The sequence below is a fragment of the Oncorhynchus masou genome, unplaced genomic scaffold, assembly GCF_036934945.1.
Source record: "Oncorhynchus masou masou isolate Uvic2021 unplaced genomic scaffold, UVic_Omas_1.1 unplaced_scaffold_1217, whole genome shotgun sequence".
NCBI lineage: Eukaryota > Metazoa > Chordata > Actinopteri > Salmoniformes > Salmonidae > Oncorhynchus > Oncorhynchus masou.
The window spans coordinates 162,501-188,891 of NW_027001965.1; the positions used below are offsets into that span (position 1 = coordinate 162,501).

The 26,391-nt window shown below is 48.6% G+C and overlaps 1 protein-coding gene across 1 annotated transcript in view; it reads left to right on the forward strand.

Moving 5' to 3' along the window:
* Positions 1–25,110, forward strand: part of LOC135529953 (C-terminal-binding protein 2-like) — a 114,721-nt gene extending 89,611 nt beyond the window's left edge. The window contains exons 5-9 of the mRNA XM_064958354.1: positions 1,114–1,328; positions 7,074–7,204; positions 11,831–11,958; positions 20,357–20,474; positions 25,033–25,110. Coding sequence (XP_064814426.1) covers positions 1,114–1,328; positions 7,074–7,204; positions 11,831–11,958; positions 20,357–20,474; positions 25,033–25,090 — 650 coding nt within the window. The 3' untranslated portion in view covers positions 25,091–25,110. The remainder of the gene's footprint in view (positions 1–1,113; positions 1,329–7,073; positions 7,205–11,830; positions 11,959–20,356; positions 20,475–25,032) is intronic.
* The last annotated feature ends 1,281 nt before the right edge of the window (positions 25,111–26,391 follow it).

A 26,391-nucleotide genomic window follows, 5' to 3' on the forward strand; every position in this document is an offset into this window, starting at 1 on the left:
GTGTTAACAAGGCTCAGCGTTCCTCTCAGATGGGACACTCTCTCTACCTCGTCAGCACGGCTCAGCGTTCCTCTCAGACAGGACACTCTCTCTACCTCGTCAGCACGGCTCAGCGTTCCTCTCAGATGGGACACTCTCTCTACCTCGTCAGCACGGCTCAGCGTTCCTCTCAGACAGGACACTCTCTCTACCGTGTTAGCACGGCTCAGCGTTCCTCTCAGATGGGACACTCTCTCTACCGTGTTAGCACGGCTCAGCGTTCATCTCAGATGGGACACTCTCTCTACCGTGTTAGCACGGCTCAGCGTTCCTCTCAGATGGGACACTCTCTCTACCGTGTTAGCACGGCTCAGCGTTCCTCTCAGATGGGACACTCTCTCTACCGTGTTAGCAAGGCTCAGCGTTCCTCTCAGATGGGACACTCTCTCTACCTCGTCAGCACGGCTCAGCGTTCATCTCAGATGGGACACTCTCTCTACCGTGTTAGCACGGCTCAGCGTTCATCTCAGATGGGACACTCTCTCTACCGTGTTAGCAAGGCTCAGCGTTCCTCTCAGATGGGACACTCTCTCTACCGCGTTAACACGGCTCAGCGTTCCTCTCAAGACGGGACACTCTCTCTCCCTGACAATTGTGTTGGGGAGGGCTGAATAGGCAAGGCTGAGGCTAAGGGTCCCATGCCAGGCCCTGCTCTCTGAGGTAAGGGACAATGAGACACTGGGCGGGTGGTGTAGGGGGGGTTGGAGAGATAAGGTGTACTTTGGAGAGAGCAGGGAGAGAGATAAAACCCATTGAATTTAGAGGAGAGGGAAAGGAGAGAGGAGGGGAGAGCAGAGAGAGGAGAGGAGAGAGAGGGGAGGAGAGCAGAGAGAGAGAGAGGAGAAAGAGGAGAGGAGAGAACAGAGAGGAGAGAACAGAGAGGGGAGAACTGAGAGGAGAGAACCGAGAGAGAGAGAACCGAGAGAGAGGGAACAGAGAGCTCCCCCATCTGGCTGCCCATCCCACACTGAGATGAGACAGGACACACACACTATGGCTTGGCTATTTGTAAGGTGATGTGTGTGTTGATGTTGTGACTAAACCGTGCTCTCTCCTCTGTCTCTGTGCGTGTAGGGCGTTCGGGTCAGGCGGTGGCTGTGCGAGCCAAGGTGTTTGGCTTCAGCGTGATCTTCTACGACCCCTACCTGCAGGACGGCTTGGAGCGTTCCCTGGGTGTCCAGCGCGTCTACACCCTACAAGACTTGCTCTACCAGTCAGACTGCGTGTCTCTGCACTGCAACCTGAATGAACACAACCACCATCTCATCAACGACTTCACCATCAAACAGGTAGAGAGGACAGCTGACCTTTGACCTTTATGGTGTAACTCACTGACTCCCAGTCAGTTATTAATATGGGCTATTAGTTCATATAGTTATTGATATGAGTTATTAATCTATATAATTATTAATATGGGTTATTAATTGATGTGGTTATTAATATGGGTTATTAGTTCATATAGTTATTGATATGAGTTATTAATTCATATAGTTATTGATATGAGTTATTAATTCATATGGTTATTAATATGGGCTATTAATTAATATATGTATTACTGTGCCATTAATTCATATAGTTATTGATCTGGGTTATTAATTCATATGGTTATTAATATGGGTTATTAATATGGGGTATTAATAGGGGGTATTAATTCATATGGTTATTTATATGGGTTATTAATTCATATGGTTATTAATATGGGCTATTAATTAATATATGTATTACTGTGCCATTAATTCATATAGTTATTAATATGGGATATTAATATGGGTTATTAATATGGGTTATTAATTCATATGGTTATTAATATGGGATATTAATATGGGTTATTAATATGGGTTAATAATTCATATGGTTATTAATATGAGTTATTAATATGGGTTATTAATTCATACGGTTATTAATATGGGCTATTAATTAATATATGTATTACTGTGCCATTAATTCATATAGCTATTAATCTATATAGTTATTAATATGGGATATTAATATGGGTTATTAATTCATATGGTTATTAATATGGGATATTAATATGGGTTATTAATATGGGTTATTCATTCATGTGGTTATTAATATGGGTTATTAATTCATATGGTTATTAATATGGGTTATTAATTCATATGGTTATTAATATGGGTTATTAATTCATATGGTTATTAATATGGGTTATTAATTCATATGGTTATTAATATGGGTTATTAATTCATATGGTTATTAATATGGGTTATTAATATGGGTTATTAATATGGGTTATAAATTCATACGGTTATTAATATGGTTATTAATATGGGTTATTAATTCGTATGGTTATTAATATGGGTTATAAATTCATATGGTTATTAATATGGGTTATAAATTCATATGGTTATTAATATGGTTATTAATATGGGTTATTAATTCATGTGGTTATTAATTCATATGGTTATTAATATGGGTTATTAATTAATATATGTATTAATGTGTCATTCATTCATATAGTTATTAATGAGTTATTCATTCATATAGTTATTGATATGAGTTATTAATCTATATAGTTATTAATATGGGTTATTAATTGATGTGGTTATTAATATGGGTTATTAATTCATATAGTTATTAATATGGGTTATTAATTGATGTGGTTATTAAGGAATAACTAGGATAGGATAAAGTAATCCTTCTCACCCCCCCCTTAAATGATTTAGATGCACTATTGTAAAGTGGCTGTTCCACTGGATGTCATAAGGTGAATTCACCAATTTGTAAGTCGCTCTGGATAAGAGCGTCTGCCAAATGACTTAAATGTAAATGTAAATGTTATTAATATGGGTTATTAATTCATGTAGTTATTAATCAGACTGTCCTGAACACCTCATCATCCTTATATATATTATATATTATCATTAGAAACTACCAACTCTGCCTAGAAGGCCAGCATCCCGGAGTCACCTCTTCACTGTTGACGTTGAGACTGGTGTTTTGCGGGTACTATTTCATGAAGCTGCCTGTTGAGGACTTGTGAGGCATCTGTTTCTCAAACTAGACACTCTGATGTACTTGTCCTCTTGCTCAGTTGTGCACCGGGGCCTCCCACTCCTCTTTCTATTCTGTTTAGAGACAGTTTGCGCTGTCCTGTGAAGGGAGTAGTACACAGCGTTGAACAAGATTTTCAGTTTCTTGGCAATTTCTCACATGGAATAGCCTTCATTTCTCAGAGCAAGAATAGACTGACGAGTTTCAGAAGAAAGGTATTTGTTTTGGGCCATTTTGAGCCTGTAATTGAATCCACAAATGCCGATGCTCCAGATACTCAACTAGTCTAAAGAAGGACAGTTTTATTGCTTCTTTAATCAGAACTACAGTTTTCAGTTGTGCTAACATAATTTCTAAAGGGTTTTCTAATGATCAATTAGCCTTTTTAAAATGATAAACTTGGATTAGCTAACACAACGTGCCATTGGAACACAGGAGTGATGGTTGCTGATAATGGGCCTCTGTATGCCTATGTAGATATTCCATTAAAAATCAGCCGTTTCCAGCTACAGTAGTCATTTACAACATTAACAATGTCTACACTGTATTTCTGATCAATTTGATGTTATTTTAATGGATAAAAAATGTGTTTTTCTTTCAAAAGTAAGGGCCTCAAACTTTTGAACGGTAGTTAACATATGATACGAGTAATGTAAGATATGTAAACATTATTAAAGTGGCATTTTATAAAGTGACTCGTGATCCATTTATTAAAGATGCCAGTGATTTGGTCTCCATGTTGGCAGCAGCCTCTCTGAGTTCGTGATTTCTGTTTAACAGTCTGATGGCCGGGTGGTGTTGGTGTCCTGGAGGGCAGGTAGTTTGCCCCCTGTGATGCGTTGTGCAGACCTCACTACCCTCTGGAGAGCCTTACGGTTGTGGGCGGAGCAGTTGCCGTACCAGGCGGTGATACACACTCGAGAGCATCCTGTCGTGCTTTATCTGTAAAAGTTTGTGAGGGTCTTAGGTGACAAGCCATATTACTTCAGTCTCCTGAGGTTGAAGAGGCGCTGTTGCACCTTCTTCACCACACTGTCTGTGTGGGTGGACCAATTCAGTTTGTCTGTGATGTGTACGCCCAGGAACTTAAAACTTACTACCCTCTCCACTACTGTTCCATCGATAGGGATAGGGGGGTGCTCCCTCTGCTGTTTCCTGAAGTCCACGATCATCTCCTTTGTTTTGTTGACGTTGAGTGTGAGGTTATTTTCCTGACACCACACTCCGAGGGCCCTCACCACCTCCCTGTAGGCCGTCTCGTCGTTGTCGTCTAAAATACTCCATCTGGTCTGTCTGGTCTGCCACCTGGTGGAGGAGAGGAGAATTACACCTCTTATCTCAGTTTCCTCTGACTCTCTCAGGTTGACTTCACTGCTCAGAGCTGCTGTCAAAACTACAATACTCCATCTGGTCTGTCTGGTCTGCCACCTGGTGGAGGAGAGGAGAATTACACCTCTTATCTCAGTTTCCTCTTATTTTCTGTGTTTCTATTCTTTCTGGTTGACTTCACATTTGAGAGACAGAGAGAGAGAGAGCATTGAAGAGCTGTCTGAAGGAGAACAACAGAATAGAGAAGGCTCTATCTCTTAACCTAGTTCTTAACTCCTCTCCTGTGTCTCTTCTTCGTTGTTCTCTCAAGCCTGCATCTTCTTATTGTGTGTGTGTGTGTGTGTGTGTGTGTGTGTGTGTGTGTGTGTGTGTGTGTGTGTGTGTGTGTGTGTGTGTGTGTGTGTGTGTGTGTGTGTGTGTGTGTGTGTGTGTGTGTGTGTGTGTGTGTGTGTGTGTGTGTAATGAAAGGATGACTGACAGTGCGAGGGCTTTTCATGTCGTGGATTTCGTATTGTGTCTAGATTTAAGGGATTACAGTTTCTTCCAAGACTATTAATTGGATTTTTCTGGAGCTGTTGTTTTTCTCGCTAGCAGTTTTTTATTTATTTTTGTCTAGTATAGTTATCAACTGTCATCTTGTCCTCAACGTAGTGCACTATCAAGGGAATAGAGTTCCATTTGGGATCTCCCCATCTACAGCCAACTATGTGAGCTGAGTCAAGTAGTGCACTATCAAGGGACTAGGGTTCCATTTGGGAAACTCCCATCTACAGCCAACTATGTGAGCTGAGCCAAGTAGTGCACTATCAAGGGACTAGGGTTCCATTTGGGATGTCCCCATCTACAGCCAACTATGTGAGCTGAGTCAAGTAGTGCACTATCAAGGGACTAGGGTTCCATTTGGGAAACTCCCATCTACAGCCAACTATGTGAGCTGAGTCAAGTAGTGCACTATCAAGGGACTAGGGTTCCATTTGGGAAACTACCATCTACAGCCAACTATGTGAGCTGAGCCAAGTAGTGCACTATCAAGGGACTAGGGTTCCATTTGGGATGTCCCCACGCACACAACTCTTAAAGAACTTTTGACAGTGATCCCTCAGAGCTGATTTTCCTCAAGTGTAGATGTGTAGAGGTGTAGATGTGAGACAGACATATTTGCGTGTGCGTGTGCATGTGTTGCCCAGATGCTCGGTTTGTCATGTCTTCAGTAGAGCGTCAAAGACATTCTAGGCATCAGTAGGTCATCTCTATTCTATTCTCTCTTCTCCAGCTCTAACAGTAGGTCATCTCTATTCTATTCTCTCTTCTCCAGCTCTATCAGTAGGTCATATCTATTATAGCCTCTCTTCTCCAGCTCTATCAGTAGGTCATCTCTATTCTAGTCTCTCTTCTCCAGCTCTAACAGTAGGTCATCTCTATTCTAGTCTCTCTTCTCCAGCTCTATCAGTAGGTCATCTCTATTCTAGTCTCTCTTCTATAGCTCTATCAGTAGGTCATATCTATTGTAGCCTCTCTCCTCCAGCTCTATCAGTAGGTCATCTCTATTCTATTCCCTCTTCTCCAGCTCTATCAGTAGGTCATTTATATTCTAGTCTCTCTTCTCCAGCTCTATCAATATGTCATCTCTATTCTCGTCTCTCTTCTCCAGCTCTATCAGTAGGTAATCTCTATTCTATTCTCTCTTCTCCAGCTCTATCAGTAGGTCATCTCTATTCTAGTCTCTCTTCTCCAGCTCTATCAGTAGGTCATCTCTATTCTAGTCTCTCTTCTCCAGCTCTATCAGTAGGTCATCTCTATTGTAGTCTCTCTTCTCCAGCTCTATCAGTAGGTCGTCTCTATTATAGTCTCTCTTCTCCAGCTCTATCAGTAGGTCATTTTTATTATAGTCTCTCTTCTCCAGCTCTATCAGTAGGTCATCTCTATTATAGTCTCTCTTCTCCAGCTCTATCAGTAGGTCATTTTTATTATAGTCTCTCTTCTCCAGTTCTATCAGTAGGTCATCTCTATTATAGTCTCTCTTCTCCAGCTCTATCAGTAGGTCATTTTTATTATAGTCTCTCTTCTCCAGCTCTATCAGTAGGTCATCTCTATTCTATTCTCTCTTCTCCAGCTCTATCAGTAGGTCATCTCTATTCTAGTCTCTCTTCTCCAGCTCTATCAGTAGGTCATCTCTATTCTAGTCTCTCTTCTCCAGCTCTATCCGTAGGTCATCTCTATTCTAGTCTCTCTTCTCCAGCTCTATCAGTAGGTCATCTCTATTCTAGTCTCTCTTCTCCAGCTCTAACAGTAGGTCATCTCTATTCTATTCCCTCTTCTCCAGCTCTATCAGTAGGTCATCTCTATTCTAGTCTCTCTTCTCCAGCTCTATCAGTAGGTCATCTCTATTCTAGTCTCTCTTCTCCAGCTCTAACAGCAGGTCATCTCTATTCTAGTCTCTCTTCTCCAGCTCTATCAGTAGGTCATCTCTATTCTAGTCTCTCTTCTCCAGCTCTATCAGTAGGTCATCTCTATTCTAGTCTCTCTTCTCCAGCTCTAACAGTAGGTCATCTGTATTAAGATACTTAAAAGAAGGACGCAAACAAATTCTATGTAATAACTACATGTTGGTGGAACCCCTCTTCAGATCAAATCAACCCCCCCCCCTCTTCTCTCTCTCTTATCTTTCTCTCTCCCCCCCCCAAACCTTCTAGATGCGCCAGGGAGCGTTCCTGGTGAATGCAGCGCGGGGAGGGCTGGTGGATGAGAAGGCCCTGGCTCAGGCCCTGAAGGAGGGGAGGATACGTGGCGCTGCCCTGGACGTGCACGAGACAGAGCCCTTCAGGTGAGACACACAGTGCAGGAGACAGAACCCTTCAGGTGAGACACACAGGGCAGGAGACAGAACCCTTCAGGTGAGACAACAGGGCAGGAGACAGAACCCTTCAGGTGAGACAGAACCCTTCAGGTGAGACAACAGGGCAGGAGACAGAACCCTTCAGGTGAGACACACAGTGCAGGAGACAGAACCCTTCAGGTGAGACACACAGGACAGGAGACAGAACCCTTCAGGTGAGACACACAGTGCAGGAGACAGAACCCTTCAGGTGAGACAGAACCCTTCAGGTGAGACAGAACCCTTCAGGTGAGACACACAGGGCAGGAGACAGAACCCTTCAGGTGAGACACACAGGGCAGGAGACAGAACCCTTCAGGTGAGACAGAACCCTTCAGGTGAGACACACAGGGCAGGAGACAGAACCCTTCAGGTGAGACAGAACCCTTCAGGTGAGACACACAGGGCAGGAGACAGAACCCTTCAGGTGAGACAACAGGGCAGGAGACAGAACCCTTCAGGTGAGACACACAGTGCAGGAGACAGAACCCTTCAGGTGAGACACACAGGGCAGGAGACAGAGCCCTTCAGGTGAGACAACAGGGCAGGAGACAGAACCCTTCAGGTGAGACACACATTGCAGGAGACAGAACCCTACAGGTGAGACACACAGTGCAGGAGACAGAACCCTTCAGGTGAGACACACAGTGCAGGAGACAGAACCCTTCAGGTGAGACACACAGTGCAGGAGACAGAACCCTTCAGGTGAGACAACAGGGCAGGAGACAGAACCCTTCAGGTGAGACAACAGGGCAGGAGACAGAACCCTTCAGGTGAGACAGAACCCTTCAGGTGAGACAACAGGGCAGGAGACAGAACCCTTCAGGTGAGACAACAGGGCAGGAGACAGAACCCTTCAGGTGAGACAACAGGGCAGGAGACAGAACCCTTCAGGTGAGACAGAACCCTTCAGGTGAGACAACAGGGCAGGAGACAGAACCCTTCAGGTGAGACAACAGGGCAGGAGACAGAACCCTTCAGGTGAGACACACAGTGCAGGAGACAGAACCCTTCAGGTGAGACAACAGGGCAGGAGACAGAACCCTTCAGGTGAGACAACAGGGCAGGAGACAGAACCCTTCAGGTGAGACAACAGGGCAGGAGACAGAACCCTTCAGGTGAGACAGAACCCTTCAGGTGAGACAACAGGGCAGGAGACAGAACCCTTCAGGTGAGACAACAGGGCAGGAGACAGAACCCTTCAGGTGAGACAGAACCCTTCAGGTGAGACACACAGTGCAGGAGACAGAACCCTTCAGGTGAGACAACAGGGCAGGAGACAGAACCCTTCAGGTGAGACAACAGGGCAGGAGACAGAACCCTTCAGGTGAGACAACAGGGCAGGAGACAGAACCCTTCAGGTGAGACAGAACCCTTCAGGTGAGACACACAGTGCAGGAGACAGAACCCTTCAGGTGAGACACACAGGGCAGGAGACAGAACCCTTCAGGTGAGACACACAGTGCAGGAGACAGAACCCTTCAGGTGAGACACACAGTGCAGGAGACAGAACCCTTCAGGTGAGACACACAGTGCAGGAGACAGAACCCTTCAGGTGAGACACACAGTGCAGGAGACAGAACCCTTCAGGTGAGACAACAGGGCAGGAGACAGAACCCTTCAGGTGAGACAACAGGGCAGGAGACAGAACCCTTCAGGTGAGACAGAACCCTTCAGGTGAGACACACAGTGCAGGAGACAGAACCCTTCAGGTGAGACAACAGGGCAGGAGACAGAACCCTTCAGGTGAGACAACAGTGCAGGAGACAGAACCCTTCAGGTGAGACACACAGTGCAGGAGACAGAACCCTTCAGGTGAGACACACAGTGCAGGAGACAGAACCCTTCAGGTGAGACAACAGGGCAGGAGACAGAACCCTTCAGGTGAGACAACAGGGCAGGAGACAGAACCCTTCAGGTGAGACAGAACCCTTCAGGTGAGACAACAGGGCAGGAGACAGAACCCTTCAGGTGAGACACACAGTGCAGGAGACAGAGCCCTTCAGGTGAGACAACAGGGCAGGAGACAGAACCCTTCAGGTGAGACACACAGTGCAGGAGACAGAACCCTTCAGGTGAGACAACAGGGCAGGAGACAGAGCCCTTCAGGTGAGACAACAGGGCAGGAGACAGAACCCTTCAGGTGAGACAACAGGGCAGGAGACAGAACCCTTCAGGTGAGACAACAGGGCAGGAGACAGAACCCTTCAGGTGAGACACACAGTGCAGGAGATAGAGCCCTTCAGGTGAGACACACAGTGCAGGAGACAGAACCCTTCAGGTGAGACAACAGGGCAGGAGACAGAACCCTTCAGGTGAGACAACAGGGCAGGAGACAGAACCCTTCAGGTGAGACAACAGGGCAGGAGACAGAACCCTTCAGGTGAGACACACAGTGCAGGAGATAGAGCCCTTCAGGTGAGACACACAGTGCAGGAGACAGAACCCTTCAGGTGAGACAACAGGGCAGGAGACAGAACCCTTCAGGTGAGACAACAGGGCAGGAGACAGAACCCTTCAGGTGAGACACACAGTGCAGGAGACAGAACCCTTCAGGTGAGACACACAGTGCAGGAGACAGAACCCTTCAGGTGAGACATACAGTGCAGGAGACAGAACCCTTCAGGTGAGACAACAGGGCAGGAGACAGAACCCTTCAGGTGAGACAACAGGGCAGGAGACAGAACCCTTCAGGTGAGACAGACAGTGCAGGAGACAGAACCCTTCAGGTGAGACACACAGTGCAGGAGACAGAACCCTTCAGGTGAGACAACAGGGCAGGAGACAGAACCCTTCAGGTGAGACACACAGTGCAGGAGACAGAACCCTTCAGGTGAGACACACAGTGCAGGAGACAGAACCCTTCAGGTGAGACACACAGTGCAGGAGACAGAACCCTTCAGGTGAGACACACAGTGCAGGAGATAGAGCCCTTCAGGTGAGACAACAGGGCAGGAGACAGAACCCTTCAGGTGAGACAACAGGGCAGGAGACAGAACCCTTCAGGTGAGACACACAGTGCAGGAGACAGAACCCTTCAGGTGAGACACACAGTGCAGGAGACAGAACCCTTCAGGTGAGACATACAGTGCAGGAGACAGAACCCTTCAGGTGAGACAACAGGGCAGGAGACAGAACCCTTCAGGTGAGACAACAGGGCAGGAGACAGAACCCTTCAGGTGAGACAGACAGTGCAGGAGACAGAACCCTTCAGGTGAGACACACAGTGCAGGAGACAGAACCCTTCAGGTGAGACAACAGGGCAGGAGACAGAACCCTTCAGGTGAGACACACAGTGCAGGAGACAGAACCCTTCAGGTGAGACACACAGTGCAGGAGACAGAACCCTTCAGGTGAGACACACAGTGCACGATACCTGACGTTCACCTGACAGTAACACCTCAGTATAGTTCACCTGACAGTAACACCTCAGTATAGTTCACCTGACAGTAACACCTCACTAGTTCACCTGACAGTAACACCTCACTAGTTCACCTGACAGTAACACCTCACTAGTTCACCTGACAGTAACACCTCACTAGTTCACCTGACAGTAACACCTCAGTATAGTTCACCTGACAGTAACACCTCAGTATAGTTCACCTGACAGTAACACCTCAGTATAGTTCACCTGACAGTAACACCTCAGTATAGTTCACCTGACAGTAACACCTCAGTATAGTTCACCTGACAGTAACACCTCAGTATAGTTCACCTGACAGTAACACCTCAGTATAGTTCACCTGACAGTAACACCTCAGTAGAGTTCACCTGACAGTAACACCTCAGTATAGTTCACCTGACAGTAACACCTCAGTATAGTTCACCTGACAGTAACACCTCAGTATAGTTCACCTGACAGTAACACCTCACTAGTTCACCTGACAGTACCACCTCAGTATAGTTCACCTGACAGTAACACCTCAGTATAGTTCACCTGACAGTAACACCTCAGTATAGTTCACCTGACAGTAACACCTCACTAGTTCACCTGACAGTAACACCTCAGTATAGTTCACCTGACAGTAACACCTCAGTAGAGTTTACCTGACAGTAACACCTCTTCCAGTGTCAGTGAGCTCTGTTGTCAGGGAGATATGTTGTCAGGGAGTTATGTTGTCAGGGAGATATGGTTCTACTGTGAACACACATCAACAAGACGTCAACAGAGGACCTGTGATCCCACACTACAGTGGCTCATATCAGTGACACCTTCACACACAACCCTTGGACCAGGGCACGGAGGGTGAGTTGGGAGGACTGAGGGAAGAAGAAGGAGAGGAAGTCTCAGCATCTGTTATCAGGGAAGGAGAAGGAGAGGAAGTCTCAGCATCTGTTATCAGGGAAGGAGAAGGAGAGGAAGTCTCAGCATCTGTTATCAGGGAAGGAGAAGGAGATGAGGAGAGGAGATGAGGAGATGAAGAGAGGAGGAAATGAAGAGAGGAGGAAATGAAGGGAGGAGATGAAAGGAGGAGATGAGGAAAGGTGATTAGATGAAGAGGCCACTGCCTGATTTGGGTCTGATACTTGTTCTCTCTACCACCACCCCTCCACCCCCAACCCTCCCCTCTCTAGTTTTGCTACAGGCCCTCTGAAGGATGCTCCCAACCTGATCTGTACACCACACACAGCCTGGTACAGTGAACAGGCTTCTCTGGAGATGAGAGAGGCAGCTGCCACCGAGATACGAAGAGGCATCAGTGGTACGCCTGTTCCCAGAACCTCCCTGGTCAGGAACCCTGTCCCCCAGCACCTCACTGGTCAGGAACCCTGTCCCCAGAACCTCACTAGTCAGGAACCCTGTCCCCCAGCACCTCACTAGTCGGGAACCCTGTTCCCCAGCACCTCACTAGTCGGGAACCCTGTTCCCCAGCACCTCACTAGTCAGGAACCCTGTCCCCCAGCACCTCACTAGTCGGGAACCCTGTTCCCCAGCACCTCACTAGTCAGGAACCCTGTTCCCCAGCACCTCACTAGTCAGGAACCCTGTTCCCCAGCACCTCACTAGTCAGGAACCCTGTTCCCCAGCACCTCACTAGTCAGGAACCCTGTTCCCCAGCACCTCACTGGTCAGGGACCCTGTTCCCCAGCACCTCCCTGGTCAGGAACCCTGTTCCCCAGCACCTCACTGGTCAGGGACCCTGTTCCCCAGCACCTCCCTGGTCAGGAACCCTGTTCCCCAGCACCTCCCTGGTCAGGGACCCTGTTCCCCAGCACCTCCCTAGTCAGGAACCCTGTTCCCAGCACCTCACTAGTCAGGAACCCTGTTCCCCAGCACCTCACTGGTCAGGAACCCTGTTCCCCAGCACCTCCCTAGTCAGGAACCCTGTTCCCAGCACCTCACTAGTCAGGAACCCTGTTCCCCAGCACCTCACTAGTCAGGAACCCTGTTCCCAGCACCTCACTAGTCAGGAACCCTGTTCCCAGCACCTCACTAGTCAGGGACCCTGTTCCCCAGCACCTCACTGGTCAGGAACCCTGTTCCCAGCACCTCACTAGTCAGGAACCCTGTTCCCCAGCACCTCCCTGGTCAGGAACCCTGTTCCCCAGCACCTCACTGGTCAGGAACCCTGTTCCCAGCACCTCACTAGTCAGGAACCCTGTTCCCCAGCACCTCCCTGGTCAGGAACCCTGTTCCCCAGCACCTCACTAGTCAGGAACCCTGTTCCCCAGCACCTCACTAGTCAGGAACCCTGTTCCCCAGCACCTCACTAGTCAGGAACCCTGTTCCCAGCACCTCCCTAGTCAGGAACCCTGTTCCCAGCACCTCACTAGTCAGGAACCCTGTTCCCAGCACCTCACTAGTCAGGGACCCTGTTCCCCAGCACCTCCCTGGTCAGGAACCCTGTTCCCCAGCACCTCACTGGTCACTGGTCAGGAACCCTGTTCCCCAGCACCTCACTAGTCAGGAACCCTGTTCCCCAGCACCTCACTAGTCAGGAACCCTGGTTCCCAGCACCTCCCTGGTCAGGGACCCTGTTCCCCAGCACCTCCCTAGTCAGGAACCCTGTTCCCAGCACCTCCCTGGTCAGGGACCCTGTTCCCCAGCACCTCACTAGTCAGGAACCCTGTTCCCCAGCACCTCCCTGGTCAGGAACCCTGTTCCCCAGCACCTCACTGGTCAGGAACCCTGTTCCCCAGCACCTCCCTAGTCAGGAACCCTGTTCCCCAGCACCTCACTGGTCAGGAACCCTGTTCCCCAGCACCTCCCTGGTCAGGAACCCTGTTCCCAGCACCTCCCTGGTCAGGAACCCTGTTCTCCAGCACCTCACTAGTCAGGAACCCTGTTCCCCAGCACCTCACTAGTCAGGAACCCTGTTCCCAGCACCTCACTAGTCAGGAACCCTGTTCCCCAGCACCTCACTAGTCAGGAACCCTGTTCCCAGCACCTCACTAGTCAGGAACCCTGTTCCCCAGCACCTCACTGGTCAGGAACCCTGTTCCCCAGCACCTCACTAGTCAGGAACCCTGTTCCCCAGCACCTCACTAGTCAGGAACCCTGTTCCCCAGCACCTCCCTGGTCAGGAACCCTGTTCCCCAGCACCTCACTGGTCAGGAACCCTGTTCCCCAGCACCTCACTAGTCAGGAACCCTGTTCCCCAGCACCTCCCTGGTCAGGAACCCTGTTCCCCAGCACCTCACTAGTCAGGAACCCTGTTCCCAGCACCTCCTGGTCAGGAACCCTGTTCCCCAGCACCTCACTAGTCAGGAACCCTGTTCCCCAGCACCTCACTGGTCAGGAACCCTGTTCCCCAGCACCTCACTAGTCAGGAACCCTGTCCCCCAGCACCTCACTAGTCAGGAACCCTGTCCCCCAGCACCTCACTGGTCACTGGTCAGGAACCCTGTTCCCCAGCACCTCACTAGTCAGGAACCCTGTTCCCCAGCACCTACCTGGTCAGGAACCCTGTTCCCCAACACCTCACTGGTCAGGAACCCTGTTCCACAGCACCTCACTGGTCACTAGTCAGGAACCCTGTTCCCCAGCACCTCCCTGGTCACTAGTCGGGAACCCTGTTCCCCAGCACCTCCCTGGTCACTAGTCAGGAACCCTGTTCCCCAGCACCTCACTGGTCAGGAACCCTGTTCCCCAGCACCTCACTAGTCAGGAACCCTGTTCCCCAGCACCTCCCTGGTCAGGAACCCTGTTCCCCAGCACCTCACTGGTCAGGAACCCTGTTCCCAGCACCTCCCTGGTCAGGAACCCTGTTCCCCAGCACCTCACTAGTCAGGAACCCTGTTCCCCAGCACCTCACTAGTCAGGGACCCTGTTCCCAGCACCTCACTAGTCAGGAACCCTGTTCCCCAGCACCTCCCTGGTCAGGAACCCTGTTCCCCAGCACCTCCCTGGTCAGGAACCCTGTTCCCCAGCACCTCACTAGTCAGGAACCCTGTTCTCCAGCACCTCCCTGGTCAGGAACCCTGTTCCCCAGCACCTCACTAGTCAGGGACCCTGTTCCCAGCACCTCACTAGTCAGGAACCCTGTCCCCCAGCACCTCACTAGTCAGGAACTCTGTTCCCCAGCACCTCACTAGTCAGGAACCCTGTTCCCCAGCACCTCACTAGTCAGGAACCCTGTTCCCAGCACCTCACTAGTCAGGAACTCTGTTCCCCAGCACCTCACTAGTCAGGAACCCTGTTCCCCAGCACCTCACTAGTCGGGAACTCTGTTCCCCAGCACCTCACTAGTCAGGAACCCTGTTCCCCAGAACCTCCCTGGTCAGGAACCCTGTTCCCCAGCACCTCACTAGTCAGGAACCCTGTTCCCCAGCACCTCACTAGTCGGGAACTCTGTTCCCCAGCACCTCACTAGTCAGGAACCCTGTTCCCCAGCACCTCACTAGTCGGGAACTCTGTTCCCCAGCACCTCACTAGTCAGGAACCCTGTTCCCCAGCACCTCACTAGTCAGGAACCCTGTTCCCCAGCACCTCACTAGTCAGGAACCCTGTTCCCCAGCACCTCACTAGTCAGGAACCCTGTTCCCCAGCACCTCACTAGTCGGGAACCCTGTTCCCCAGCACCTCACTAGTCAGGAACCCTGTCCCCCAGCACCTCACTAGTCAGGAACCCTGTTCCCCAGCACCTCCCTGGTCAGGAACCCTGTTCCCCAGCACCTCACTGGTCAGGAACCCTGTTCCCCAGCACCTCACTAGTCAGGGACCCTGTTCCCCAGCACCTCACTGGTCAGGAACCCTGTTCCCCAGCACCTCACTGGTCAGGAACCCTGTTCCCCAGCACCTCACTGGTCAGGAACCCTGTTCCCCAGCACCTCACTAGTCAGGAACCCTGTTCCCAGCACCTCCTGGTCAGGAACCCTGTTCCCCAGCACCTCACTGGTCAGGAACCCTGTTCCCCAGCACCTCACTAGTCAGGGACCCTGTTCCCAGCACCTCACTAGTCAGGAACCCTGTTCCCCAGCACCTCACTAGTCAGGAACCCTGTTCCCCAGCACCTCACTAGTCACTAGTCAGGAACCCTGTTCCCCAGCACCTCCCTGGTCAGGAACCCTGTTCCCCAGCACCTCACTAGTCAGGAACCCTGTTCCCCAGCACCTCACTAGTCAGGAACCCTGTTCCCAGCACCTCACTGGTCAGGAACCCTGTTCCCCAGCACCTCACTAGTCAGGAACCCTGTTCCCCAGCACCTCACTAGTCAGGAACCCTGTTCCCCAGCACCTCCCTGGTCAGGAACCCTGTCCCCCAGCACCTCACTGGTCAGGAACCCTGTTCCCCAGCACCTCACTAGTCAGGAACCCTGTTCCCCAGCACCTCACTAGTCAGGAACCCTGTTCCCCAGCACCTCACTAGTCAGGAACCCTGTTCCCCAGCACCTCACTGGTCAGGAACCCTGTTCCCCAGCACCTCACTAGTCAGGAACCCTGTTCCCAGCACCTCCTGGTCAGGAACCCTGTTCCCCAGCACCTCACTAGTCAGGAACCCTGTTCCCCAGCACCTCACTGGTCAGGGACCCTGTTCCCCAGCACCTCCCTGGTCAGGAACCCTGTTCCCCAGCACCTCACTAGTCAGGGACCCTGTTCCCCAGCACCTCACTGGTCAGGAACCCTGTTCCCCAGCACCTCACTGGTCAGGAACCCTGTTCCCCAGCACCTCACTGGTCAGGAACCCTGTTCCCCAGCACCTCACTAGTCAGGGACCCTGTTCCCAGCACCTCACTAGTCAGGAACCCTGTTCCCCAGCACCTCACTAGTCAGGAACCCTGTTCCCCAGCACCTCACTAGTCACTAGTCAGGAACCCTGTTCCCCAGCACCTCCCTGGTCAGGAACCCTGTTCCCCAGCACCTCACTAGTCAGGAACCCTGTTCCCCAGCACCTCACTAGTCAGGAACCCTGTTCCCCAGCACCTCCCTGGTCAGGAACCCTGTCCCCCAGCACCTCACTGGTCAGGAACCCTGTTCCCCAGCACCTCACTAGTCAGGAACCCTGTTCCCCAGCACCTCACTAGTCAGGAACCCTGTTCCCCAGCACCTCACTAGTCAGGAACCCTGTTCCCCAGCACCTCCCTGGTCAGGAACCCTGTTCCCCAGCACCTCCCTGGTCAGGAACCCTGTTCCCCAGCACCTCACTAGTCAGGAACCCTGTTCCCCAGCACCTCACTGGTCAGGAACCCTGTTCCCCAGCACCTCCCTGGTCAGGAACCCTGTTCCCCAGCACCTCCCTGGTCACTGGTCAGGAACCCTGTTCCCCAGCACCTCACTGGTCAGGAACCCTGTTCCCCAGCACCTCACTAGTCAGGAACCCTGTTCCCCAGCACCTCACTGGTCACTGGTCAGGAACCCTGTTCCCCAGCACCTCACTAGTCATGAACCCTGTTCCCCAGCACCTCCCTGGTCAGGAACCCTGTTCCCCAGCACCTCACTGGTCAGGAACCCTGTCCCCCAGCACCTCACTAGTCAGGAACCCTGTTCCCCAGCACCTCCCTGGTCAGGAACCCTGTTACCCAGCACCTCACTAGTCAGGAACCCTGTTCCCCAGCACCTCACTGGTCAGGAACCCTGTTCCCCAGCAGGGTTGTAGTACACAACTTCAAACCAGACTTCATGTCAATAGTAGTGCACTATATAGGGAATATGGCCATAGTATAAATTAGTGGACTATATAGGGAATAGGGCTGTAGTTTAAAGTAGTGCACAATATAGGGAATAGGGCTGTAGTATAAATTAGTGCACTATATAGGGCAGTAGTATAAAGTAGTGCACTATATAGGGAATATGGCCATAGTATAAATTAGTGGACTATATAGGGAATAGGGCTGTAGTTTAAAGTAGTGCACAATATAGGGAATAGGGCTGTAGTATAAATTAGTGCACTATATAGGGCAGTAGTATAAAGTAGTGCACTATATAGGGAATATAGCCATAGTATAAATTAGTGGACTATATAGGGAATAGGGCTGTAGTATAAAGTAGTGCACAATATAGGGAATAGGGCTGTAGTATAAATTAGTGCACTATATAGGTCTGCACTATAAAGTAGTGCACTATATAGGGAATAGGGCTGTAGTATAAAGTAGTGTACTATATAGGGAATAGGGCTGTAGTATAAAGTAGTGCACTATATAGGGAATAGGGCTGCAGTATAAAGTAGTGCACTATATAGGGAATAGGGTGCCATTTGGGATCCATCCCTTGCCTCCCAGATAACATCCACATTGTTAAATAACAACTTTAATTAGTGATTGTGTTGCCAGGCTACCGGTCAAACGTTTTACAACACCTACTCATTCAAGGGTTTTTATTTTATTTTTTACTATTTTCTACATTGCAGAATAATAGTGAAAACAATAATACTATGAAATAACACATATGGAATCATGTAGTAACCAAAAAAAGTGTTAAACAAATCAAAAATATATTTTATATTTGAGATTCTTCAAATTTGCCTTGATGACAGCTTTGCACACTCTTGGCATTCTCTCAACCAGCTTCATGAGCTTGTCACCTGGAATGCATTTCAATTAACATGTGTGCCTTGTTAAAAGTTAATTCGTGGAATTGATTTCCTTCTTAAGCTAACAACTACCCATTCCATAGCTAACATCTCTCCATCCCATAGCTAACATCTCTCCATCCCATAGCTAACATCTCTCCATCCCATAGCTAACATCTCTCCATCCCATAGCTAACATCTCTCCATCCCATAGCTAACATCTACCCATCCCATAGCTAACATCTACCCATCCCATAGCTAACATCTCTCCATCCCAGAGCTAACATCTACCCATTCCAGAGCTAACATCTCTCCATCCCATAGCTAACATCTCTCCATCCCATAGCTAACATCTCTCCATCCCATAGCTAACATATCTCCATCGCATAGCTAACATATCTCCATCCCATAGCTATAACATCTCTCCATCCCATAGCTAACATCTCTCCATCCCATAGCTAACATCTCTCCATCCCATAGCTAACATCTCTCCATCCCATAGCTAACATATCTCCATCGCATAGCTAACATATCTCCATCCCATAGCTATAACATCTCTCCATCCCATAGCTAACATCTCTCCATCCCATAGCTAACATCTCTCCATCCCATAGCTAACATCTCTCCATCCCATAGCTAACATCTCTCCATCCCATAGCTAACATCTCTCCATCCCATAGCTAACATCTCTCCATTCCATAGCTAACATCTCTCCATCCCATAGCTAACATCTCTCCATCCCATAGCTAACATCTCTCCATCCCATAGCTAACATCTACCCATCCCATAGCTATAACATCTCTCCATCCCATAGCTAACATCGACCCATCCCATAGCTAACATCTATCCATTCCTTCTTTATCCTGTTTTAATCACTCTACAAGTTATGGCTTCATTTTGTCTGTGTGATGATTCAGGTTGGTGCTTTATATTAGAACCCTCTCTCTCTTTACCTCTCCTCTCTGTCTTCACCTCTCCTCTCTCCCTTTACCTCTCCTCTCTCTTTACCTCTCTCTCTCTCTTTACCTCTCCTCTCTGTCTTTACCTCTCTCTCTTTACCTCTCCTCTCTGTCTTTACCTCTCTCTCTTTACCTCTCTCTCTCTCTTTACCTCTCTCTCTTTACCTCTCCTCTCTCTTTATCTCTCTCTGTCTTTACCTCTCTCCCTTTACCTCTCCTCTCTCTGTCTTTACCTCTCTCCCTTTACCTCTCCTCTCTCTCTTTACCTCTCCTCTCTGTCTTTACCTCTATCTCTTTACCTCTCCTCTCTCTTTACCTCTCTCCCTTTACCTCTCCTCTCTCTTTACCTCTCCTCTCTCTTTATCTCTCTCTGTCTTTACCTCTCTCTCTCTCTTTACCTCTCACTCTATTTATCTCTCTGTCTTTACCTCTCCTCTCTCTTTACCTCTCTCTCTCTTTACCTCTCCTGTCTCTTTACCTCTCTCTGTCTTTACCTCTCTCTCTATTTACCTCTCTCTCTATTTACCTTTCTCTCTTTACCTCTCTCTCTCTTTACCTCTCCTCTCTCTTTACCTCTATCTCTCTCTTTACCTCTCCTCTCTCTTTACCTCCCTCTCTCTTTACCTCTCCTCTCTCTTTACCTCTCTCTCTATTTACCTCTATCTCTGTCTTTACCTCTCTCTTTATCTTTACCTCTCTCTCTCTTTATCTGTCTCTCTCTTTACCTCTCTCTCTATTTACCTCTATCTCTCTCCTTACCTCTCTCTCTGTCTTTACCTCTCTCTCTCTTTATCTCTGTCTCTCTATTTACCTCTATCTCTCTCTTTACCTCTCTCTCTCTACCTCTCTCTCTCTGTCTTTACCTCTCTCTCTGTCTTTACCTCTATCTCTATTTACCTCTCTCTGTCTTTACCTCTCTCTTTACCTCTCTCTGTCTCTCTCTTTACCTCTCTCTGTCTCTCTCTTTACCTCTCTCTGTCTCTCTCTTTACCTCTCTCTCTGTCTCTCTCTTTACCTCTCACTCTCTTTACCTCTCACTCTCTTTACCTCTCTCTCTCTCTCTGTCTCTCTCTTTACCTCTCTCTCTGTCTCTCTCTTTACCTCTCTCTCTCTGTCTTTACCTCTCTCCACGTTTCTTAATCTGTCTCCCTCTCCTCCCTCCATCTGCCCACTTTCTCTCTCTCTCCCTCCCAGGCCGCATCCCTGACAGCCTAAGAAACTGTGTGAATAAGGAGTTCTTTGTGACCACAGGACCATGGGCAGTAATGGACCAGCAAGGTGTCCACCCAGAGCTCAATGGCACCACCTACAGGTAGGCTGAGGAAGCACAGCGTCAAGTGTGACATCTTATTTTATTGCTCATTTCACCACTTGACATATAGGTTTATAAAGTTATTATCACAGTCCTGGATATCTTGACTAGTTCCATACGGCAGTCTGATACATCTCTGAAATACATGGACATTTACAGGCACATAAAGACGGTTTGAAATAATGAAACTCTCAGTAAAAAAACAACATGAATTGAGGTTTTACCTAACAGGGTAACAAGGTAACAGGGTCTAGTAACAAGGTAACAGGGTCTAGTAACAGGGTAACAGGGTAACAGGGTCTAGTAACAGGGTAACAGGGTCTAGTAACAGAGTCTAGTAACAGGGTAACAGGGTCTAGTAACAGGGTCTAGTAACAGGGTCTAGTAACAGGGTAACAAGGTCTAGAAACAGGGTCTAGTAACAGGGTCTAGTAACAGGGTAACAGGGTCTAGTAACAGGGTCTAGTAACAGGGTAACAGGGTCTAGTAACAGGGTCTAGTAACAGGGTCTAGTAACAGGGTAACAGGGTCTAGTAACAGGGTCTAGTAACAGAGTAACAGGGTCTAGTAACAGGGTCTAGTAACAGGGTAACAGGGTCTAGTAACAGGGTAACAGGGTCTAGTAACAGGGTAACAGGGTCTAGTAACAGGGTAACAGGGTCTAGTAACAGGGTAACAGGGTCTAGTAACAGGGTAACAAGGTAACAGGGTCTAGTAACAGGGTAACAGGGTCTAGTAACAGGGTAACATGGTCTAGTAACAGGGTAACAGGGTCTAGTAACAGGGTCTAGTAACAGGGTAACAGGGTCTAGTAACAGGGTAACAGGGTCTAGTAACAGGGTAACAGGGTCTAGTAACAGCGTAACAGGGTCTAGTAGCAGGGTCTAGTAACAGGGTCTAGTAACAGGGTAACAGGGTCTAGTAACAGGGTAACAGGGTCTAGTAACAGGGTAACAGGGTCTAGTAACAGGGTAACAGGGTCTAGTAACAGGGTAACAGGGTCTAGTAACAGGGTAACAGGGTCTAGTAACAGGGTAACAGGGTCTAGTAACAGGGTAACAGGGTCTAGTAACAGGGTAACAGGGTAACAGTGTCTAGTAACAGGGTCTAGTAACAGGTTAACAGGGTCTAGTAACAGGGTCTAGTAACAGGGTAACAGGGTCTAGTAACAGGGAAACAGGGTCTAGTAACAGGGTCTAGTAACAGGGTCTAGTAACAGGGTAACAGGGTCTAGTAACAGGGTAACAGGGTCTAGTAACAGGGTAACAGGGTCTAGTAACAGGGTAACAGGGTCTAGTAACATGGTCTAGTAACAGGGTCTAGTAACAGGGTAACAGGGTCTAGTAACAGGGTCTAGTAACATGGTAACAGGGTCTAGTAACAGGGTCTAGTAACAGGGTAACAGGGTCTAGTAACAGGGTAACAGGGTCTAGTAACAGGGTCTAGTAACATGGTAACAGGGTCTAGTAACAGGGTAACAGGGTCTAGTAACAGGGTCTAGTAACAGGGTAACAGGGTCTAGTAACAGGGTAACAGGGTCTAGTAACAGGGTCTAGTAACATGGTAACAGGGTCTAGTAACAGGGTAACAGGGTCTAGTAACAGGGTAACAGGGTCTAGTAACAGGGTCTAGTAACAGGGTAACAGGGTCTAGTAACAGGGTAACAGGGTCTAGTAACAGGGTCTGGTAACATGGTCTAGTAACAGGGTAACAGGGTCTAGTAACATGGTCTAGTAACAGGGTCTAGTAACAGGGTAAAAGGGTCTAGTAACAGGGTCTAGTAACAGGGTCTAGTAACAGGGTAAAAGGGTCTAGTAACAGGGTCTAGTAACAGGGTAACAGGGTCTAGTAACAGGGTCTAGTAACAGGGTAACAGGGTCTAGTAACAGGGTCTAGTAACAGGGTCTAGTAACAGGGTAACAGGGTCTAGTAACAGGGTCTAGTAACAGAGTAACAGGGTCTAGTAACAGGGTCTAGTAACAGGGTAACAGGGTCTAGTAACAGGGTAACAGGGTCTAGTAACAGGGTAACAGGGTCTAGTAACAGGGTAACAGGGTCTAGTAACAGGGTAACAGGGTCTAGTAACAGGGTAACAGGGTCTAGTAACAGGGTAACAGGGTCTAGTAACAGGGTAACAAGGTAACAGGGTCTAGTAACAGGGTAACAGGGTCTAGTAACAGGGTAACAGGGTAACAGGGTCTAGTAACAGGGTAACAGGGTCTAGTAACAGGGTCTAGTAACAGGGTAACAGGGTCTAGTAACAGGGTCTAGTAACAGGGTAACAAGGTCTAGAAACAGGGTCTAGTAACAGGGTCTAGTAACAGGGTAACAGGGTCTAGTAACAGGGTCTAGTAACAGGGTAACAGGGTCTAGTAACAGGGTCTAGTAACAGGGTCTAGTAACAGGGTAACAGGGTCTAGTAACAGGGTAACAGGGTAACAGGGTCTAGTAACAGGGTAACAGGGTCTAGTAACAGGGTAACAGGGTCTAGTAACAGGGTCTAGTAACAGAGTAACAGGGTCTAGTAACAGGGTCTAGTAACAGGGTAACAGGGTCTAGTAACAGGGTAACAGGGTCTAGTAACAGGGTAACAGGGTCTAGTAACAGGGTAACAGGGTCTAGTAATAGGGTAACAGGGTCTAGTAACAGGGTAACAGGGTCTAGTAACAGGGTAACAAGGTAACAGGGTCTAGTAACAGGGTAACAGGGTCTAGTAACAGGGTAACAGGGTCTAGTAACAGGGTCTAGTAACAGGGTAACAGGGTAACAGGGTCTAGTAACAGGGTAACAGGGTAACAGGGTCTAGTAACAGGGTAACAGGGTCTAGTAACAGGGTCTAGTAACAGGGTAACAGGGTCTAGTAACAGGGTCTAGTAACAGGGTCTAGTAACAGGGTAACAAGGTCTAGAAACAGGGTCTAGTAACAGAGTAACAGGGTCTAGTAACAGGGTAACAGGGTCTAGTAACAGGGTAACAGGGTAACAGGGTCTAGTAACAGGGTAACAGGGTCTAGTAACAGGGTCTAGTAACAGGGTAACAGGGTCTAGTAACAGGGTCTAGTAACAGGGTCTAGTAACAGGGTAACAGGGTCTAGTAACAGGGTAACAGGGTCTAGTAACAGGGTAACAGGGTCTAGTAACAGGGTAACAGGGTCTAGTAACAGGGTAACAAGGTAACAGGGTCTAGTAACAGGGTAACAGGGTCTGGTAACAGGGTAACAGGGTCTGGTAACAGGGTAACATGGTCTAGTAACAGGGTAACAGGGTAACAGGGTCTAGTAACAGGGTAACAGGGTAACAGGGTCTAGTAACAGGGTAACAGGGTAACAGGGTAACAGGGTCTAGTAACAGGGTAACAGGGTCTAGTAACAGGGTAACAGGGTCTAGTAACAGGGTAACAGGGTAACAGGGTAACAGGGTAACAGGGTCTAGTAACAGGGTAACAGGGTAACAGGGTCTAGTAACAGGGTAACAGGGTCTAGTAACAGGGTAACAGGGTAACAGGGTCTAGTAACAGGGTAACAAGGTAACAGGGTCTAGTAACAGGGTAACAGGGTCTAGTAACAGGGTAACAAGGTAACAGGGTCTAGTAACAGGGTAACAGGGTCTAGTAACAGGGTAACAGGGTAACAAGGTCTAGTAACAGGTTAACAGGGTAACAGGGTCTAGTAACAGGGTAACAGGGTCTAGTAACAGGGTAACAGGGTAACAGGGTCTAGTAACAGGGTAACAGGGTAACAGGGTCTAGTAACAGGGTAACAGGGTAACAGGGTCTAGTAACCGTGTGCTTCTCTCACACAGCCAAACCAACCAAACTCTGCAACAACTCTAGTAACAGGGTAACAGGGTCTATTAACAGGGTAACAGGGTCTAGTAACAGGGTAACAGGGTCTAGTAACATTGTAACAGGGTAACAGGGTAACAGGGTCTAGTAACAGGGTAACAGGGTCTTGTAACAGGGTAACAGGGTCTAGTAACAGGGTAACAAGGTAACAGGGTAACAGGGTCTAGTAACAGGGTCTAGTAACAGGGTAACAGGGTAACAGGGTAACAGGGTAACAGGGTAACAGGGTAACAGGGTCTAGTAACAGGGTAACAGGGTAACAGGGTCTAGTAACAGGGTCTAGTAACAGGGTAACAGGGTAACAGGGTAACAGGGTCTAGTAACAGGGTAACAGGGTAACAGGGTCTAGTAACAGGGTAACAGGGTAACAGGGTAACAGGGTCTAGTAACAGGGTAACAGGGTAACAGGGTAACAGGGTCTAGTAACAGGGTAACAGGGTCTAGTAACAGGGTCTAGTAACAGGGTAACAGGGTAACAGGGTCTAGTAACAGGGTAACAGGGTCTAGTAACAGGGTAACAGGGTCTAGTAGCAGGGTAACAGGGTCTAGTAACAGGGTCTAGTAACAGGGTAACAGGGTCTAGTAACAGGGTAACAGGGTCTAGTAACAGGGTAACAGGGTAACAGGGACTAGTAACAGGGTAACAGGGTAACAGGGTCTAGTAACAGGGTAACAGGGTAACAGGGTCTAGTAACCGTGTGCTTCTCTCACACAGCCAAACCAACCAAACTCTGCACGCCCTAACGACCGGGGTTCCTCAAGACAAAATGTAGTACCTATTGGCACTCAGGTAAATACTGTGTGATGATCCAGCCTCTCTCTGCCAGGCCTGGATATACTACAACCGTAGAAATATAATCTATAGAACTGTTCTTCCCATTCATTCTACAGAATGTATTTCTATGATTAGAACCTCCCTATTTCTCACCCTTTTTTTTGCTGTGGACTGTAGTGTTGTTACTGCCCTCTGGTCTGTTCTCTTAAAACATCCCTTTAATGTAGAAACAAACCAACCTCTGAGTGGATTTGACTTCCTTCCGCAGGGCTCTGTTCAACCATTACTCATCTGTGCTCCCTGTGGAGCTTAAGGCGACAACAAGTCCACACTTGTTGCATTGATTTAATACGCTCTTCCATTAGATAGACCAACCCCCTCTACCATTAGATAGACCGACCCTCTCTACCATTAGACAGACCAACCCCCTCTACCATTAGACAGACCAACCCTCTCTACCATTAGACAGACCAACCCTCTCTACCATTAGATAGACCGACCCCCTCTACCATTAGACAGACCGACCCTCTCTACCATTAGACAGACCAACCCCCTCTACCATTAGACAGACCGACCCTCTCTACCATTAGACAGACCAACCCCCTCTACCATTAGACAGACCAACCCTCTCTACCATTAGACAGACCAACCCTCTCTACCATTAGACAGACCAACCCCCTCTACCATTAGACAGACCAACCCTCTCTACCATTAGACAGACCGACCCCCTCTACCATTAGACAGACCGACCCCCTCTACCATTAGACAGACCGACCCCCTCTACCATTAGACAGACCAACCCCCTCTAACATTAGACAGACCAACCCTCTCTTCCATTAGATAGACCAACCCCCTCTACCATTAGACAGACCAACCCCCTCTACTATTAGACAGACCAACCCTCTCTACCATTAGACAGACCAACCCCTCTACCATTAGACAGACCGACCCCCTCTACCATTAGACAGACCAACCCCCTCTACCATTAGACAGACCAACCCTCTCTACCATTAGATAGACCAACCCCCTCTTCCGTTAGACAGACCAACCCCCTCTTCCGTTAGACAGACCAACCCCCTCTTCCATTAGGCAGACCAACCCCCTCTACCATTAGATAGACCAACCCCCTCTACCATTAGACAGACCGACCCCCTCTACCATTAGATAGACCGACCCTCTCTACCATTAGATAGACCAACCCCCTCTACTGTTAGATAGACCAACCCCCTCTACCATTAGATAGACCAACCCTCTCTTCCGTTAGACAGACCAACCCCCTCTACCATTAGACAGACCAAC